The sequence below is a fragment of the Caretta caretta genome, chromosome 6 (assembly GCF_965140235.1).
Source record: "Caretta caretta isolate rCarCar2 chromosome 6, rCarCar1.hap1, whole genome shotgun sequence".
In the NCBI taxonomy this organism is placed as follows: Eukaryota; Metazoa; Chordata; order Testudines; family Cheloniidae; genus Caretta; species Caretta caretta.
Genome location: NC_134211.1, coordinates 126,725,752 through 126,745,347, shown reverse-complemented (window position 1 = coordinate 126,745,347; position 19,596 = coordinate 126,725,752). Strand labels below are relative to the sequence as shown.

Here is a 19,596-nt window from a genome sequence, read left to right as displayed (position 1 = left end):
AAACATTAAATCAGCGTAACAGTATTAACACAAAAAAGGTACATTTGAAACAAACCAGGAAAAGGTAATAATAAATACCTTCTCTGCAGCTTCTACTGTCTTCTGTGTTTTTTTGGCTGCGTGTCTCTTATGATCATAATATCTGTGAAACACAAATTCATTTACATCTCAGATCCCAGTATATTAACTCATTTTTAGAGCTATTTCTTCCCACGGTACTTCGTGCCAGCAGTAAATACTTCATTCTGATAAGGAAAATGTTATGTTTGGCTTAGCTTTTTTGCCTATTGCCTATCACTGTGAATCTGAAAATTGTATCAGTTGAAATGAAGTTTCTAATTTATTACCCTCACTAGAAATGTAGAGCCCTGCCTTTATATTTACTTTGCAGAGAACGTAGCCATAATGTCCTGTGTCTGTTTCTATGCTTGATGTAATTAAGATTAAATTAAAATGATTATCAGAGACTGGTTAACACAGAAATGGCAAGACAACATTCTGGGGCGGAGGAATGGACAGTCTATAACTAAGGTAAGGCTACACACTCTAAATATTTCTGTAGGAAAAAGACTAATTTCTATGATAGTAGCAGAGTCTATTGAAATTAAGCTAAGGAGCAGACTACTAAAAATATACACATTTTAAATCTTACTTTTTAGCATTGGCATATGCAGACAAACTGAGATCAACATCAACCAACAATGGCTTGTTTTTCTGAGGTTTCTTCAGCTGTTTATTTTTATGCTTTTTCTTCTTCCCTTTTGGTTCTTCAACTTCTTTCCAATGATCAGCTTCGTCATCTTCTTCTTCCTCCTCCTCCTCCGATAATACATACGGGTTTCTATCAAAATATAAACGTATATTGATTGTCTTAAAAAGTACTCCAGACTTTTTATTGTAAAAGTTAGCAAGATGCATTCCTCCTTCCATTAATTTTGTAAATAATATTACAAAAGATACACACTCTTGTTTTCAATCTGAAGAAGGCTCTATGGTTATGAATAAAGATAAATGTATAATTATAACAGTTTTGATTATGCACTTTCACACAGGAGGAGGAGAAGGAGAACAAAGATGAAACAAATACAGGACATTTTACCCTTGATCTTTGTGCAAAATGAAGACTAGATAGTGGCTCATTATGTTTAATCAAAGCAAATGCAAGCTAGGTAACGGTCTGAGATTTTGTGAAATATCTGATCCATTATCATGAAGCTATTCTGAGCATGTATTACTTTGAGTTGCCTTTGCTATTCATCAGCACAGTAAACTCTGCCTTCTATTGCTATGTTTGACATGTGTAGCCTTAAGGAGGTAGAGGAGCATACAGCATAAATAATGTTTTCTCTGTATCACACAGCAAAGTATACTATTGTTTCCATTATCTTCTGTAGATTCAACTGTCTTTAGATGATGTGTATGATTAGCTGTGTGACCTTAATTCATATTGTGAAACAAACTGAAATAGCAGAGACACTGATAGATTCCAAGGCCAGAAGGGACCATTGTGATCATGTAGTCCAGTGGTACCCAAGCTTTTCCTCTTGCACGCCCCCCCATACCACTAATGGAATGTGCATGCCCCCCCACACTCCTGGGCCGGGAGTGGAATCATGGCCAACCTGGTGGCCACGGCCAAGGCCTAGGAGTGGAGCTGTGGTCGGGAGCCGAGACTAGGGACCGGAGATGGGAAGGGGGTCTGAACCACGGCCGGGAGCAGGAGCACGGCCGGAGCTGAACTGGAGGCAAAGTGGAGCTAGGTGGTGCTCCCTTCCCACCGCCCCACAGAGGCTGGCCCAGGTCCCACTGCGCCTCCCCCGGACATTCCTTCACACAGCCCACAGTTTGGGGACCACTGATCTAGCCTGACCTCCTGCATTACACAGGCCATAGAACTTCCTCAAAATAATACAGGAAGCAAATTGTGACCGTGAGCAGAAGCAAGATTATTTCAGCCCCACATTCTACTCAAAAGCTGGAATATATATCTGGAAACCCCTATATTCACTTTTTGCTTATCGGTACAATTCTCATATCCTTCTTTTCCATACTGACTTAAGGTATTTTCCACTATCAGTTTTTTACTCTCTATTAGGCTTCCTAATTGGGGGGTGGGGGGGTCTATATATAAACTCAAACGAAGATCTCTTATATTTGGGTTTAGGCTTAGGGGATTTCCAGTACATTTACACAGTTAAATATATTTCTAGTTTGTTGCCGATACCTGCAGGACCCTTATGTTTTGTACCTCATTTAGTTTTTTTATTTTTAAGTGTCCGCAAGGGCAAGGCACTGATCCAGTATCAAGCTTCTTGTGATGATTTTCCTGGAGAGAGCAGAATGATCTAAATCACAGCTCATACCAGTTTGAATTTTGAACTCTAACTTGTTTACTGGGCCATCTTGTCCAGCCAGCCTACAGCATGCTAAACTTTCAACTAGATTCCCTCTTTTGGGCATCAAGGAATGTCAAGATTATTTAAGTTACTGATTTTTTAAATGCATTTGTTTTGCATAATATGCTTGGTGTTGCCTGTTGCATCAAACCAAATGAGGCACGTTTCCCGGAACTGCCTAGGACATGCAGGTAAAAGTGCTTTTGCTCACTACTGCCCTTTCCTCTTAGACATTTCCCACCACTTTTAAAATGTGACCAGTTAACTCTTGCTTTTATATGCTTGAAGAGTCTATTTCAGTTACTGAACTAAAGGAAAACCAAGAAAGAAAGGTGCATATCGGATCAGTGCCTCTGTCTGTTCACAAAGCCCTCACACTCACGCTTTAATGTTGCTAAAACCCAGCACCATGAATACATTTGACATATATTAACTGACAAAATAATGTAAGCTCAAATGAAGATGCTCTTTTCCTAGTTAACTTGCTAGTTGTGGGATTAGTCCCTCTTAATGTCTTGTTGATCTACAACATACTTACTTTAGTAGCATTGTGATATGATTTGTCTGAAGCTTTAATTCTTTGATTGCACTCGCAACAGGGTCTCCCTGAGCCTGAGCTTCTTTTACAATTGCTCCAATTTCAGTCCAGTCTATCTGGTTGGCTAAGGCACTGCGGACCACCTGGATAGCTCGGTCAACTACGTCCAGGTTCATTTCTACGAGTTCTCCTTTTACCTTATCAATTTCCTTCAGGAAAGAAAAAGCTCTCTTACAATTCAGACTAAAAACCAATTAAATTTCATAAAAATGATGATTAAAGAAACAAATCTATACAATTAATACAGCTGCACTAAAATTAAACACATTGTTCAAAAGATGACCTCTTCCAAGGGCACGCAAAGCATTGACAAGAAGCAGTGTATCATCACTACAGTTCACACTTCCCTCTAGCTTCTCTCCCTTTTTGGTGAACTTGTTAGTGAATAAATACTCCGATTTGTTATCTCAAGTGAACACTAAGGAACACAACTTATGGTGGAAGTGATACTACATGGAATATTAAAAATATTTTCTCTTTAAAACTTGTCTTATGAAAACAGATAGCTCTACCTGAGCTTGATGAAGAGATTCTAGTCTATGCTCATGATCTTTACGAACATTTTCCAGCTTCTTCAGTGCTTGTTTTTCCTTTCGACAGCCAAAGAAAAGAAAGGAAAAAGATTATTAAAGCTAATGTTTAAAATCAAATTTACACAGGTTCAGAGGGAAGGTACTGTACATCTGGGGTCAGGCTTGAGTTATGAGAGATTACAAGTATTGGTTACAAGGTTCACAAGATACATACATAGCACATAACCAGCACAGACCCAGACTGGAGTTTTTAAAAAAATCAGTGAATAAGTGATCTCGGGTATGCAACCCATAAAATTTATTTAGAGTCCAAGTCAGTGTTGGTGTAGCGAATAGGTACATGGGTGGGGGTGCATCCCTTAGTCAGTCAGTCAGGGGAGGAAGTGGGTTATTTCCCTGACCGGTGGTTTTGTTTACTCATCCTAGTACTGACAGTGTCCCATGACGTGCTCCGTGTAGAGGTCTCTGGACCACCTGATGGTGTCAGACACCATGAGCTGTCTCATGAGCCGGGCGTAGCGCCAACCGACTCTGCATATTACAAATTTTACAGTGTTAGATATTCAACACCCAACTGTATCCTATTACAGTATGGAGAGGAAAGAAGTGGAAACAGGATTTTGTTGAGCACTGTCATAGAAAGTGTAGCGAAAGCCACTTCAGTGATTTTTGGACAGGCACTCCATTCATTACGGATCATTACCTGTTAGGTTCACTCCCTCTGGGGCACCTGGCATTGGTCACTGTTCATAGACAGGATACTGGGCTGGATGGACCTTTGGTCTGATCCAGTATGGCCATTCTTATGTTCTTGCTGATTAGCTATTCAATGCCGTGTCTGCACAGTTTAAAAGGAATCCACGGAAGCATCGTAACACTAATGATAGTAGCTGTCATAGTGATTGTAATTTCCCAACAAGAACTGCCCTGGTGCATGCAGCTTCAGACCTGCCCCATACAAAGCAACCCATTATCTTTAATTGAACAAGACAGCACCCACATGGTGCTACAAAGAGCAAGGGCCCCTAAATCAGACAAATGTCCAGCATCCTGAAGCTCTAAAGGAGTTAAATCAGCTGTTCTGCTTGTGAATGAGACTGTACCTGTTGCAAAGCTTTCAAATCAATCTTCTGACCTTCTAGCTTGGAGTAAAATTCATCCACGGCCTTCAAGAGAAAAAGTCAGTTTAAAGGATCTCAAAGGATGCAATAAGCTAGATCAGGAAAGAATAAGCAGACAGGAGTGGTTCTGTTCTTAAGAGGAGACTGCATGACTGCAAAAAGGAGTCTGATCCTAAACTAGGTTTCAACACACTTCCCCTGCTCTACCTAGTCAAGGGACAGTTCAGCGAGGTACTTAAGCACAGGCCTAGCTTTAACCATGGGACTGAACTGGAGCCAAATTCTATATTAGCAAATGATGTAGTGAAGGAAGGAACACGTTCTTTAATCTAAGTATGTAACAACTGTGAAACTACCGTAGGTACAGCCATCTCTGCAACGAGCCCTCATAATAATCAAGGTTTCAGAGTAACAGCCATGTTAGTCTGTATTCGCAAACAGAAAAAGGCGTGCTTGTGGCACCTTAGAGACTAACCAATTTATTTGAGCATAAGCATAATAATCAATTGGTTAATAAGAACAGAATCTCCAAATCAAGCATATGAAGTTCAATACAGTTCTTTGTGGTTGGTTTCAACAGGCAGAAACTGCTTACAATAAAGTTTCTGAGTTTATTTATGCTATGGAAATCACCAGCACTGTAAGGTAGGTGGTACAAACATGATGGGGAGGCATGGCAGGAGAGTGCAAAGTAGGGAATCTAGAGATCAGATTTAGTATAAAATATCTATAGGTTATGTTAACCTTAGTTAGCCAAGAACCAGAAAGGACAAAGATTTCATTTTTAGTGAAATTCCATGTCAAACATTCATCATATTTATATTTTTGCTATTACCCTCAGCTATAAACCAACTGTCTATAAACACCTATATAACCACCAGCAAAATATGTTTAAACAAGTGAAGACAGAGAGTAGCTTGGTTCTGGACACAAATACGTCTTTCACCAATGCTACATGCTATATTTCAGTTACTGGACATTTGAGAGACAAGATGAGTGAGGAAATATCTTTTATTGGTGAGACACACAAACTTGGTCCAATAAAGATATTTCCTCATCCACCTCGTCTCTTTAATGTCCTGGGACCAACACAGTTACAACACCAATTACTGGACATGACAGACAAATTGGGAACATAAATGGGTCATCTGTAGTTACCAAGAAATATTTTATTTAGCTTATATCTTACTATGATACTTACTGATTTTACACACCAAACTACCTAGTCATAAAGCATAAAAACGTAATAGTTTCCAGCACCATATTTTCTTTCACGTTTTTAGTATCAGTCATTTGAACTACTTAGTACTGTATCAGCAAAACCACTATACCTTATCAAATGTTTCGAATTCCATGTACGGACACTTTAGATGTTGAGAAAACAAGAAAGGATGAAATTCCTCATATCTGTAAAATATACATTTGATAGTATCACTTGAATGCTTAATATAAATTAGTTTTCTAGCAAGAAAGGGAGTTAATACTTCAAATATTTACGTGAGGATTTCTTCTGCAGGTTTATCTGGCTCCAGGCTTGGCTTTTTCTCCCGTTTCTGGAGGATATAACCCTTAAAAAAAAAAAACCCCATAAGACACCACATTCACACTCATTTCTTTCCAGGAATCTTAAAAGTTATTTTTCCTTTCTTGTCCAAGGAGGAACAGTTTAACACCTTGCAAACATCTGACACTAAATCCGCTGGTAAGCTCTTTTTTCATAGAGACTTTATGGTGCTAAGTGACTTTGCAGGTAAAATTTTGGCCACTCACCTTTATTCTAAAATATTCCAAATGAACACTGAACTTCTATAACAAACCCAAGTATACAATGCATCACACAAACTTTGTACCTTACATTTTAAACAACCCTTGTTTGTTAAGGATGCAGTGATGGGCAAGTCAGAATCAGAATGAATTGTACCATAAACTGAGCAATCCTTTCCGCCTTGAAGTTAGAGAAGAACTTGCTATAAGACAGCAGATTCAGAACATGGAAGAGAGAGGAGTGGATGGGCTATAGCACAATTTTTCCACAAGAAGTGAAAATGATCAGAAACACTGGCACGGGCCCACAGAGGATGTTCAATAGTTATTGCAATAAATAAATAAATACGTTTGAAAATTAGGACTAAATTCCCAGGGTTAAAGAATGATTTCTATTACCTACTGGTAATTGGCAGTCTTTCTACTCAGGCCTTATTCCCAAGTTGCATTAAGATCGATGTAGAAGGATAAATTACAATCATATTGCTCGTCAGGCGCATGAATACCTTGAAGACACACAACTGCAAAATTAAATTTTGGTTCCTCATTGAACTACAGACTGAGATTATTTTGATATCCCTGAACACTTCATACATTAAAATTACTATCAGTATTTAAATACAATGGTGACACACAAGTCAGATAGGTCCCTTTTACTCCATTAGCTCATTTACAAGCTGCACGTCCAAGACAAGCATCATATATACACACCGGACCCTTGCTAGAACGTGCATCTATATAGCGCAAATTCGCATATAATGTGGTTGCAGCAATGGATCCCAAATTTAATTACTTTAATTGGAATTCATTTTAACGCAGTACTGTGTATGGATCCCAAATCCCACGTTCTAGCGAGGGTCCGGTGTATTCCTTATTAGTATCTGGAGGACATCAGAGCAGCAAAAATAGAAAGACAACAACATGAAAAGATGTGATAGGCATGCTAAACCAATAGCAAATGTCTGACATGATAGAAGAACAATAATGCATGTTTGTTTCTTAGACGGTTTAACTTTGAACTATGCAGATATCAATTAAGATTTACCTTTCCACTAAAGTTGTTAGTTATCTTCATATATTCTTCTGCCTTCTGTAAAGCAGCAAGTACCCTTTCAATATTGTCTAAAGGAGAAAAAATGGATTTTGAAGAGGCAAGAATTTTGGGATATTTTACATAAACACATAGTGCACTACTTAACCAATAAAGGCTAAAGCTTGACAGACCAAAAACTAACCTCTGCTACTAACTGCATTTCTAGCCAGGGGTACAGAGGAATTTTCTCCAATATACAGTTCTTGTGGGAAGTCTGGATTATGAGATTTTCAATAATCCTACTCTCTGAAATACTCTAAAACCAGGATTCTTGCAAATTTCAAAAAAGTCCGCATTTTAATAAGCATCTTTAACCATCAACTCCTTGCATTAGAAACAAATGTCCATTTTGAAGAAAGCCTCATTTAGTGTCCTTTTTAAACTTTGAGATATTTCTTTAAAAAATACGTATTGCAGCTACATGCATAAAATATAAGAGTGCTGGCATAAACACATAATCGCACATAAAAAACAAGGACTGGATGCATGCAATTACCTGTCTTGGCAAGGGTGTACAATGAAAGTCCCTACTTTTGAAACATTAGCCATAAAACTCCCTTCTTTATTACAGCACTTCAGATAACAACAGATATCAGGTATTACATTATTTTAATTAATTACAGATCATCATATTAACATAGTTCTCCCCCTCCGAAAAAACACTCATAGCAAAGTACGACTACAGAACTAATCATTCTGACCTTACCGCCTCAACCCATAATTGTATATTCCAAAGAAATCAAAAGCAACTGTTCTAATTCATTCAAAATCCACCATCTTGCTTTCTAATCAATATATAATTTTTTTCATGATTAACACTTTGGCACATGACTCTGGTATAGTAAGTCCCTTATTAATCCTTCCAGTATCACAATTACAGTACCACTTCATCATATGACATAAAGTTAACTATTTAGAATTGAGGCTAAAAGGGATGGAAAAATACTAGTATATAAGCAAGGCTAGGGCTTTAAGAGAATAGTGTTAAAGTAGTCTCCAGCCTGTAAAAACTTACACTGCATATCCATTGTGATGCTCCCCAAGGGTACCCTGGGTTGTGAGGTGCCTCACCACTATCTGCTTAGTGTGAAGCAGTCTTATCTGTGCCTGCTGTGGGTCAGCTCCCTGAAACCACCAGTCTCTGGCAACACAAGCACTGCCTTCCAGGCCTTGCTTTCTCTGGACAGGTAGCAATAAGCAGACACCAGTCTCCAAATCCTCGGACTTTTCCCTGCAGCATCCAGGCCCTTATCCACTGAATGCTCACAGAATTACCAGGCCTGCTGTTCCCAAAGGAACACTACATACCAGCTTTTAAGATTCAACTGAGGACCACCGCTTTGCTTAACACCACAGCACTTCGATATATTTATATTGAAAACAAGAATAAGTTTATTATCACAGATTAGAGATTCACAGAGTAGTGAGTATGAATATTGGAAACCAATGGTTACATATAAATAAATCATGACACGCTTTTAGAGACCAAGCTTAACTAACAAGTTAAACATCTTTCGGTGGAAGGTTCTCTCACCCAAAGTTCCCTTCAGCATTTTCAGCCAATCCTGGCCGAGCACCCTTTTTCCATGAAACAAAGCCACTGTTCTTTTACTTCCTCAGTGAAGGGTGCCTAGGTGTCTTCTCTGCCCCTCCAAATATAGTCAAGCAAACCTTTGAAGTGCACAAATATTATACTCCTACATACCTTTGCTTCCCATCTGTTGATCTACTTTGGCATTACCAGACAATCCAGCTTCTATAAGGCAGTGCTCAATGAGTGTGGCTCCATAAGCTATAAAAGTAGAAAGAACCAACTATAGAAGCAGTTTAAACATTCAGGTTGAAATCTGTATTAAGAATGATTAATTTCCAAAATTGAATGAGACATTCTAGCCATCACTGAGAAAATTCAGCAAAGGTCCCGATACTATAAGTGCTTCATGGACAAATCCCTACACCCATATAAAGCATATTAAAGGATTGCAGCCAAGTTTCTATACCTTTGTATTAAAATTCTAGTCTTAACAAATAAATTTTGCATTTTATACATAGGAGACTGTCTTGAACCTTCTGAAACACAGTTGTGTCTTTTTTATTTTAAATTTTCACATTACATCTAATATGAATGCAAACAGTTTGCACATTTCATATTGTAATAATGCCATTACTTACGAAGATGTGGGTTAAGGACCCTCTTTAGCAGTTCCCCGTTAGGTGCATTTGATATTGTTTCAGTCAACCTAAGAGACATAATAAGCAGAATTGCTGCTATTCAAAAGAATAAATGTACAATGTTGAATTGACTTTCCATGTTTTCTGAATTAGAGAAGAAAGCAAACAATTTCAATTCTGTGAGAACTGCATCACCTACACAACGTTCAAAGCTTAAAACAAACTATTCAGACTCAAAATTTTTGTATGTAAAAATGGTCTTTGCTTTATTTATAATATACATGTTGCACAGAATAAAGTTACCTTTCCAAGGTAGGTAATGGTGCAGATGCTTTAGCGTTATCAACTGGGTACCGTTCCCGAACTGCAAATTTGACATCATCTGCCTCATCTGTGCGAAACCTCAGGATGTTTAAAATTAAGTATTCATAGTCTGTCAGAACAATGTTTCCCTGCAATAACATCAAAACTGATTATTAGAGTCCATATTAAATACTAATTTATAGACTAAACAGTTTTATGACTTACTCTGTCGTAAAGCTCAACAATGAGATGATAGGCTGCTTCATCACTTCCAAATTGAAAGTCTACAATTCTGTCTATCCCCAGCTGTTTTACACTGACAAGTCTTCTACTCCTTAAATGCTTACGACACTGATGATATGGAAGAAAAAAATATTAAAATATGCATATGTATATAAGGTGTAAACAGAAAGGTCTTACTCATAGTATTTTAAACTGAAATATTTAATTTAACGACTGTGTGTGTATGCCCATGAAAATCTGAACATTTCTTGTTTATCTTGCTTGTATTTGTCTATAATAAGTGGAATAAAGATAAGACCTGGTATAAACTTACAAAACTAAATATTACATACATGAGCTGCTCAAACTTTGACAACCATCAAGCTCTGATCTACTCTTGCTTGTTAAAGAAAAATAGTAGCTCCAAATTGCAAAAAATTAAACATTTTTGTTAAGCATTCAGCATTTACAGTAATAAAAACAGCTGTACTATTTGAAACCTGCATGTCTCTGCCATCCCAAGGAGGGAAAGAGCTAGTGTAACCTAAGGCCCCAATCCTGCAATGACCTCCACTCAGGGTTACTCCTGCTTCCACAAGACTCCCACTGACTTCAGTGGGGGATTTGCAGAGAGGCATTTCAATGAAGCTCCTCATGGGCACTCTTGTGTACGGTCTCTTCGCAGGAGTGGGGAGCTAACAAGATCTGTAATCTGATTCTGCAATCAGACGCATCCACAATGGCTCTATTTGCTGAACTGGAGCCTAATAGTTCACTTCAAGACCTGACACCTCAGATAGTCTAATTCAGAAGTCCTTACTTATGCAAGACTCCCATTCACTCTGGGTTTTGCCTATTCAGAGGCTTCAGAATCTGGCCTATATAACAAAATAAAATAATAATATATTCACTTCGCCAAAGTAAAATTCCAACAGGCATGGCTTGTGAGTGAACATTTATAAGCTTGAGTATCAAAGGCCTGGTCTATAGTATGCAGTTATTTCAGAATTAGCCGAGTTAATTCAAAATAAAACTGATTCCGTCCACACAACCAAACCGTTTTTGTTTTGTTTTTTTAAATTTATTTAAAAGGGCTCTTTAATCCGATTTCTGTACTCCACCTCGGCAAGTGGAGTAGCGCTAAAAATTGAGATCGCAGGTCCGGGTTACAGGTACTGTGGACACAATTTGATGTTATTGGCCTCCAGGAGCTATCCCAGAATGTTCCCTTGTGACTGCTCTGGACAACACTCTCAACTCCAGTGCACTAGCCAGGTAGGCAGTAAAAGCCCCAGGAACTTTTGAATTTCATTTCCAGTTTAGTCACCATCAGCACAGGTGACCATCAGCACAATCCACCATCACAGGCAACCATGCAGTCCCAGACGAGCTCCAGCATGGCCTGAGTGGGAGGTACTGGATCTCATTGCACGCTGGGGAGATGAATCTGTTATGGCAGAACTACATTCCAAAAAAGAAAGGCAAATATGTACGCTGAAGTCTCCAGGGCCATGATGGAGAGAGGCTACAGGGACACAGAGCAGTGTTGTACAAAAATCAAGGAGCTCAGGCAAACATACCAAAAAACCAGCGAGGCAAATGGGCGCTCTGGGTCACAGCCCCATACGTGCCGCTCCTACTGTGATCTGCGTGCAATTATGGGGGGGTGACACCACCATTACCCCACCACTGTCCATGGACACCCGTAAGGGGGGAGCTGCATGGAGCAAGGAGGATGAGTTATTGTAGGACGAAGAGGAGGAGGAGAACAATGCACAGACGGCAAGTGGGGAATCCATTTTCCCCCCTAGCCAGGACCATTCTTCACACTGGACCCAGTCGCCTCCCGGACCATGACCCTGGAGAAGGCACTTCTGGTGAGTCCGCACTGGGCTGTTCGCGTTTAGTTTAAAGGACTCATCCCTGCTCAGAGCCTCATCGGAGCCACACGGGGGGGGGGGGGGGGGGGTGTTGTGTGAAGTGATCATCCCAGAGAGCCCACAGACCCTCCTTTTATATGGCAAACCCACCAGGCATTGCTTGCTATGGGAAAGGGGGCCCAGCAGTTTGAAAGCATTGAAATGAATGCGGAAGAAGCAGAACCCCGTGTGCCCCTAGGGCTTACCATGGCTGCCTGCAAGCTGAATTCTGTTGCCCGGCCACGTGTGATGGCTTACTTACACCAAAGTGGCAGGCACTTCAGTATAAGAGGCAAACTGCGACCTTGTACAGAAAAAACATGTGCTGTGTACTACGAATTGTCTGTTTCACTGAGAAAGTGTCCCCTTTATTATCTAAAAGATATCTTTTAAAATACTACCCTCCCTTTTTCTCCTCCTGCAGGTGCAAATGTTTCAATGCGGTCCCTATCTACTCCGTCCCAGAGGCTGATCCAGATTAGAAGGCGGAAAAAAACGAACTCGGGATGACATGTTCGCCAAGCTCATACTGTCCTCCCGCACTGATAGGGACCAGCTGAATGTGTGGAGGCAAACAATTGCGGAGTCCCATAAAGCGTTACATGAATACGAAGAGCGGAGGGATGTGTGCGATGAGAGCAGGCAGGATGCTATGGTCAAGCTCATGGGGGAGCAAACGGACATGCTCCACTGTACGGTGGATCTAATGCAGGAAAGGCAGCAAGACCACAGACTGCCGCTGAAGCCCCTGTATTACCGCCCTCCCTCCTCCCCAAGTTCCACAGCCTCCTCACCCAAGAACACGGGCGGCGGAGGGGGGGGGGGGGGGTTACGGGGACCCACACACTCAACCCCAGAGGATTGCACAAACAGCAGAAAGCTGGCATATCCAAAATTTTGATTTGATTTCTGGACTTGTCCTTCCCTCCTCCTCCACCCCCCTTTCCCAGTACCCCCCCCTTCCCCCAGTCTACCTTCTGATTTCTCTCAATGTGTTGTGCAACAAATAATAAAGAATGGTTTTTAAACAATTGTGACTTATATATAGAGGGGGCAGGTAACTTCAAGAGAAACACACACAACTTTACCCTGGCCAGTCATGAAACTGGCTTTCAAAGCTTCTCTGATGTGCAGCATGCCCTGCTGCGCTCTTCTAATCGCCCTGTTGTCTGGTTGTGCTAAATTGGCCGTCAGGCGAGTTGCCTCAACCTCCCACCCCGCCATAAATGTCTCCCCCTTACTCTCACAGATATTGTGAAGCACACAACAAGCAGCAATTACAGTTGGAATATTGGTTGTGCTGAGATCTGAGTCAGTAAACAGCGCCAGCGCGCTTTCAAACATCCAAAAGCACGTTCTACCACCATTCTGCACTTGCTCAGCCTATAGTTGAACTGCTCCTTACTACTGTCCAGGGTGCCTGTGTACGGCTTTACGAGCCATGGCATTAAGGGGTAGGCTGGGTCCCCGAGGATAACTATAGGCATTTCAACATCCCCAACAGTAATTTTCTGGTCTGGGAAGTAAGTCCCTTCCTACAGTTGTTCAAACAGACCAGAGTTCCTGAAGATGTGAGTGTCGTGCACCTTTCCCGGCCATCCCACATTGACGTCGGTGAAACATCCCTTGTGATCCACCAGTGCTTGCAGTACTATGAAAAAGTACCCTTGCGGTTTACGTACTGGCCGACCTGGTGTTCCGGGGCCAAGATAGGGATATGCGTTCCGTCGATCACCCCGCTGCAGTTGGGAACCCCAGCGCATTAAAGCCATCCACAATGGTCTGCACATTTCCCAAAGTCACTACCCTTGATAGCAGCTGGTCAATGATTGCGTTGGCTACTCGCAGCACAGCAGCCCCCACAGTAGATTTGCCCACTCCAAACTGATTCCTGACTGACCGGTAGTTGTCGGGCGTTGCAAGCTTCCACAGGGCTATGGCCACTCGCTTCTCAACTGTGAGGGCTGCTCTCATTTTGGTGTCTTTGCGCTTCAGGGCAGGGGACAGCAGGTCACAAAGTTCCATGAAAGTGGACCTACGCATACAAAAGTTTCTCAGCCACTGGGTATCATCCCATACCTGCACCACTATGCGATCCCACCAGTCTGTGCTTGTTTCCCGGGCCCAGAATCGGCGTTTCATGGCATGAACCTGGCCCAGCACCACCATGATCTCCCAATCGCCACATGCCATGCTTCTAGGAACGTCTGTGTCCATGTACTTATCACTGTTGTAATCGCACTGTCGTCGCTTCCTCGCCCGGTTTTGCAGGTACTGCACATACTGCTGGATAATGCGCAAGGTATTTACAGTGGTCAAAACTGCAGCGGAGATCTGAGTGGGCTCCATACTTGCCATGCTATGGCGCCTGCACGGGTAATCCTGGAAAAAGGGCGCGAAACATAGGAGAGCAGAGTGGCAGCAGAAGAGGTGCTGTTCGGTTCACGATAGCCGGAAAAAGGCGGGAAATGGTTGTCTTCTGTAGCTTTCACGGAGATGGGAGCCCAGGACAGACAACATGGAGAAGCTCGGTTGCGCGGCAAGAGCGGTAGAGCAGAGTTGGCGGCAGAAGCTGTGCTGCTCAGTTCACAATGGCTGAGCAGAGTTGGCAGCGGAAGCGGTCGATGAAGAAAAGAGAAAGAGTAGATACTTATAGAGATTACATAGAAAGTGGAGAGGAAATGCGACGTGAATTCATAGTACCAGGAGAGAAGCGGTTCACCATACTACACTGTCTGCTGAAAGCAGTATGGCGTCTGCACGCCAAAAAGGTGCGAAACGATTGTCTGCCATAGCTTTCACGGCGGGAGGAGAGACTTACACCACACACCCAGAAACACTCGCGAGAACGTTTTTGCCCCATCATGCACTGGGAGCTTAACCCAGAATTCCAATGGGCGGCGGGGACTGTGGGATAGCTACCCACAGTGCACCGCTCCGACATTCGATGCTAGCCTCGGTACCGTGGACGTACTCCACCGAATTCACGCTCTTTAGTGGGGATACACAAGACCAAATGTATAAAATCGCTTCCAAAAATTCGAATAATTTCGAAATAATTTCGTACCGTAGACGTACCCTAAGTCTTAAAAACTACATTTTGACTGTTGTCAGGTACCAAGCATCAGTTCTGTGTCCCCCACCATTCTGCAGTTGCCCTTTCTTTCAGCCAGTCCCCACATCATCATCATCTGCTTGACCAAGACCCACTCAGCTAGTTGGCAATACTTTAATAGTTCATTTACATCTCAGATGTGAAACTACACCATTACTCTCTCTTCTGAAGGAAATTTCAGAAAGAGAAAGATTAATTTACCTTCATGGCAAATCCAGATGGCATCATATTCTTTGGCCACTCAAACTCTGTTGTGTGAATCCGTATACCAGATTCAATTAGAAGTGTAGCTTTACAGTCTGGCCTGTTGACAAAATAAAGACTAGTTTGACACTTTAAAGGCCACCAATTTGTCATTATACCAATGACATTTCATTAGAGCTGCACGCCAAAGTACCACAGATAGCCCTACAACTTCAACTATAAGTCAAAGAAATCTTTCAGAGGAAGCTATGGTCAAAAATATTAGAACAGTTGAGATATATTGAGGCCAGGTTGGTAGCAAAAAGATGGAGTTAAAAACTAAGTTTAAGATAAACTAAATTAAAGGCTAGATATACTGAGGTTACTTGATTACTCCAAAAATATCCAGGATTACCTTTTGCAGGAAGTCATTTTGAAAGGCCACCCACCCAGAGCACTGTCCAGTTGGTCAGGTGCATTACAAATAGGAAAAGAGAAAGCTAACAGTCCAACACAGAAACTGGGTGACCAAAAGGGACTTTTCTGGCCCTATGTAAAAAGCATCAGACTACACAGACTCATTGCTTCAGAACAGCAACTCCTGTGGTCATAACTGCTTATCATTACCACAGCATATGCACTATTCTTGGTATTTACGAGAAAAAACTTTTGGGCGCAAAACACACCTGCTCTTCCACTTATTTTCTGTATTTTGTTTGTAAAAAGGGCAAAAACAATTATCTTCCTGTGATATTTCCTAAGAACTCCCATGATAAAAATATTTTTCTTCTTCCAGGGAACACCACAAAACTAGTTTTTAGCAAACTGGTTATAAAGGCTCGATAAGCAGCAATTAATACAAGACAAATAGGCTCAAATTTAAGGAGGAATAAAACAGAGCTCACAAATGTTAAGAGTTCTTACTTTTGAAGGCGAATAAGATAGGTCTTATTATCCACATCATAGACATTGTTTACTCTCATTCCCAATAAGCTGTTAAATAAAAAATAAATACATTTTGTGAATCCAGTATAGAATTCATACAAGCCTGTCAGAAAGATTCAGTGACAACTGAATTTATGTGTACATAAATAAGTTTGCCAGGTTACAATATATTATACAAATAGCATTTGAAGATGTGATAGGGTAGACGCAGTAAAATGGACAAGCTCCAGGAGAAATTACGATACAATTAGAATATGCGGGGAGCACTATTAATGAAATAAATGCAAAAAGGAACTAAAATAGAATAGCCACTTGAACAAGACTTTAAAGCAACTCCAGAATTTCAGCAACAATTCATTTTATGAGACACTAATGCATATGCATATCTCTGCATCAGCAATTTATCATTGAAGCGCCACTTACATTAGCAAACTAGCCCCCCTGGCTGATGACTGTCAGCAGTACATCTGGCTAAACAGGTGCTGAGAATGCTTGAAGAGCTAGCCTGGATGGGACTAAAGCACTTTCAGCACCACCACAGAAAGCACAACTGAGATTTGATGCCGTTGCTGTTTCATTCATAGTTATTCAAGACAGCATAACATGGATGATAAAACTCCCATGTAAATCACACCTTGAGGGGTATCAGGGTCTCCTGGGTGGAAGGACTATATGAGTCCAGGGGGTAGTGGGATGGGGTCTCAGGACGTCCATGAGGGACAGTGGAATGGAGGTGGAGGTGCAGTTTGTCTGGGCTCCAGTGGGGTGAAATGGATTGTGTGCGCACAGGGGTCAAGACACCCCTAGTCTCCTACATGGGGCAATGGGTGTGTGTGCAGAAGAATCAGGGCTCCCATGCGAGGCAATGGGGTTGGAGATGTCAGGGCTCCCCTGGGGGACAGTGGGGTGGGATGGTCAGGGTTCTCCTGGCCTTTCACATGGGGCAACGGATGTTATGGAGCATCAGAGTTCCCATAAGGATCCATCGGGTAGTGTGGTTCCCAGATCTCTAACATGGGGCAACAGGGGTTCCTGTGGGAGGGCTGTGGGTTCCCAGGTCTCCCACACCAGGCAGTGAGGTGAGAGGTTCCTGGGGGCAGGGGGAAATTTGACAAGGGGGCTCCTATGGGGGCAGTTCCCAGTTTCTCACATAGGGTGGGGGGGTTGGTAGGGCAGAGGCATTCCCAGGGGGCAGTAGGATGGGGGGTTCCCCAGTCTCTCACACAGGGTAGTGGGGTGGGGGTTCCCATGGTGCGTTCTCATGTGTGACGGGGTGAAGAGTGGTTGGGGGGCAATGGGGTGGGGGTTCCCATGGGGGGAGTTCTCATGGGGGGAGACAGTACCAGTCAGGGTGGCTGGGGGGCAGTGGGGTGGGAGTTCCCATGTGGGGGGTTCCCATGTGTGGGGGGGCAGTACCGGTCAGGGTGGTTGGGGGGGTGGGGGTTCCCATACGGGGGTTCCCCTGTGGGGGGGCAGTACCGGTCGGGGTGGTTGGGGGTTCCCATGGGCGGGGGGCAGTACCGGTCGGGGTGGTTGGGGGGGTGGCGGTTCCCCTGTGGGGGGGGGCAGTACCAGTCGGGGTGGTTGGGGGGGTGGCGGTTCCCATACGGGGGTTCCCCTGGGGGGGCAGTACCGGTCGGGGTGGTTGGGGGTTCCCCTGTGGGGGGGGCAGTACCGGTCGGGGTGGTTGGGGGTTCCCCTAGGGGGGCAGTACCGGTCGGGGTGGTTGGGGGGCAGTGGGCTGGTCCCAAGAGGGCGGCAGAGTCGGGGGGGGCTGTTCCCGTGGAGGGGGTTCCAGCGCGCGGGAGCACCCCGTGTGGGGACGGGGGGGGGGGTCTGAGGGAGGGGTCCCGGTCTCTCGGCGGGGGCGGGTCCCCGGACACCCCCGGGCCCCGGCCGGGCGCTGACGCTACCTGTCCCTGAGCTCGGCCAGCACCGCCCGGATGTCGATGGTGTTGAAGCGGGACTTCATGGCGGGACGCCCCTGACACACCGCGACCCCCACCCCGGGCTCCTCACGCTCCCAGACACCAGCGGCCGCACATGCGCAGTGCTCGTCCCTACGGCACGCCCCGGCAGACCAACTTGTGCGGCGCGTTTGGGGCGGCTCCGTGCTGGCGCCGAGAGCCCCGCGCGGCGGGGGGGGGGGACGGCCGCTGCCGGTGGGGCCGCGCCACGCTCCCCTTCGCCCCGGGCCGCTGTACTGCCAGCGCCTCCCCCGCATTCCTGATTTTGCCTTTAGCCCCTCTCCTGCTGCTGCCTCCAGCTGCTTGACGCCCCCGAGCAGCCAGTTGCCGCCCCCTGCTCAGACCCTGCCCGCCCCAGCTCCGATTCGCCCCCTTTGCCCCCCGTCAGAAGCCGCCCGCGCAAGCCTGCGGGTGTAAGGGCAGGGGGAAGGGCAGCGGCTTCAGCAGCTGAACGGAGCATGCTCGACAAGAACAGGCGGACTTGTGGCACCTCAGACACTAACCCATTTGTTTGAGCATGAGCTTTCCTGAGCTACAGCCCACTTGTCCTTCAGCGCAGCTGCCCGCTCCCCCATTTCCAAACGAGGGGCGGCAGCGGGACGTGGGATATTTCGTTCAGGGCGCAGGATTCAGCTGCGCTATGGCAAAACCAGGATTAAAAATTTCGAGCTGCCTGGGGCAGAAAGTGGCCCGTTCCTACGCCGAGCCGGTCCCGCCTGGCAGCGGGCACCAGGATGCTGTATGCGGGGCGGGGCTCCCCGCACCTGGGCTCCTGGACGGGGGATGCGGGCACCGAACCAGCCGGGGACCGGGGTCTGCTCTGGGAGGACAGCGGAGCCCACACACCGACAGGAGAGCCCGGGGGGAGCAGGAGCATTCCCCCATGGCAGCCTGCCCCCGTCTGGCCAAGGCACACAGCTCCCCAGCGCCGTTTAAAGCCGGAGATGGGAGCGGGGAAACCCAGCCGGGCGCCGTGGCAGGCGCCTGTGATCCCAGCTCCTGGGGAGGCTGAGGCCGGCGGATCGCTGGAGCTCGGGGGTTCTAGGCTGCGGCGGGCGGTGCCGAGCGGGTGTCCGCACTAAGCTCGGCAGCGATATGGTGAGCCCTGGGGAGCTCGGGGTCACCAGGTTGCCTAAGGAGGGGTGAACCGGCCCAGGTCGGAAACGGAGCAGGTCAAAACCCCCCTGCCGAGCCCGAGTGGGATCGTGCCTGCGAATAGTCCCTGCAGCGTAGCCTGGGCAAGCCGGTGAGACGCGGTCTCTTTT

At 44.6% G+C, this 19,596-nt stretch overlaps 1 protein-coding gene across 2 annotated transcripts in view; it reads right to left on the bottom strand.

Annotated features, from left to right (window-relative positions):
- The window catches only part of NEMF (nuclear export mediator factor), a 36,588-nt gene extending 18,155 nt beyond the window's left edge, over positions 1–18,433 (bottom strand). The window contains exons 1-15 of one of the 2 annotated variants that reach the window (XM_048852318.2): positions 18,278–18,433; positions 16,344–16,412; positions 15,438–15,540; positions 10,206–10,331; positions 9,981–10,129; positions 9,678–9,745; positions 9,211–9,297; positions 7,458–7,534; positions 6,146–6,216; positions 5,980–6,055; positions 4,631–4,693; positions 3,507–3,584; positions 2,935–3,143; positions 653–841; positions 79–142 (exon numbers count right to left, since the gene is read on the bottom strand). In XM_048852318.2, coding sequence (XP_048708275.2) covers positions 79–142; positions 653–841; positions 2,935–3,143; positions 3,507–3,584; positions 4,631–4,693; positions 5,980–6,055; positions 6,146–6,216; positions 7,458–7,534; positions 9,211–9,297; positions 9,678–9,745; positions 9,981–10,129; positions 10,206–10,331; positions 15,438–15,540; positions 16,344–16,412; positions 18,278–18,336 — 1,488 coding nt within the window. In that variant the 5' untranslated portion in view covers positions 18,337–18,433. Of the gene's footprint in view, positions 1–78; positions 143–652; positions 842–2,934; positions 3,144–3,506; positions 3,585–4,630; positions 4,694–5,979; positions 6,056–6,145; positions 6,217–7,457; positions 7,535–9,210; positions 9,298–9,677; positions 9,746–9,980; positions 10,130–10,205; positions 10,332–15,437; positions 15,541–16,343; positions 16,413–16,787; positions 17,467–18,277 lie in introns of those variants that run through there. The other variant, XM_048852319.2, reaches the window with a different exon arrangement.
- Positions 18,434–19,596: the final 1,163 nt, after the last annotated feature.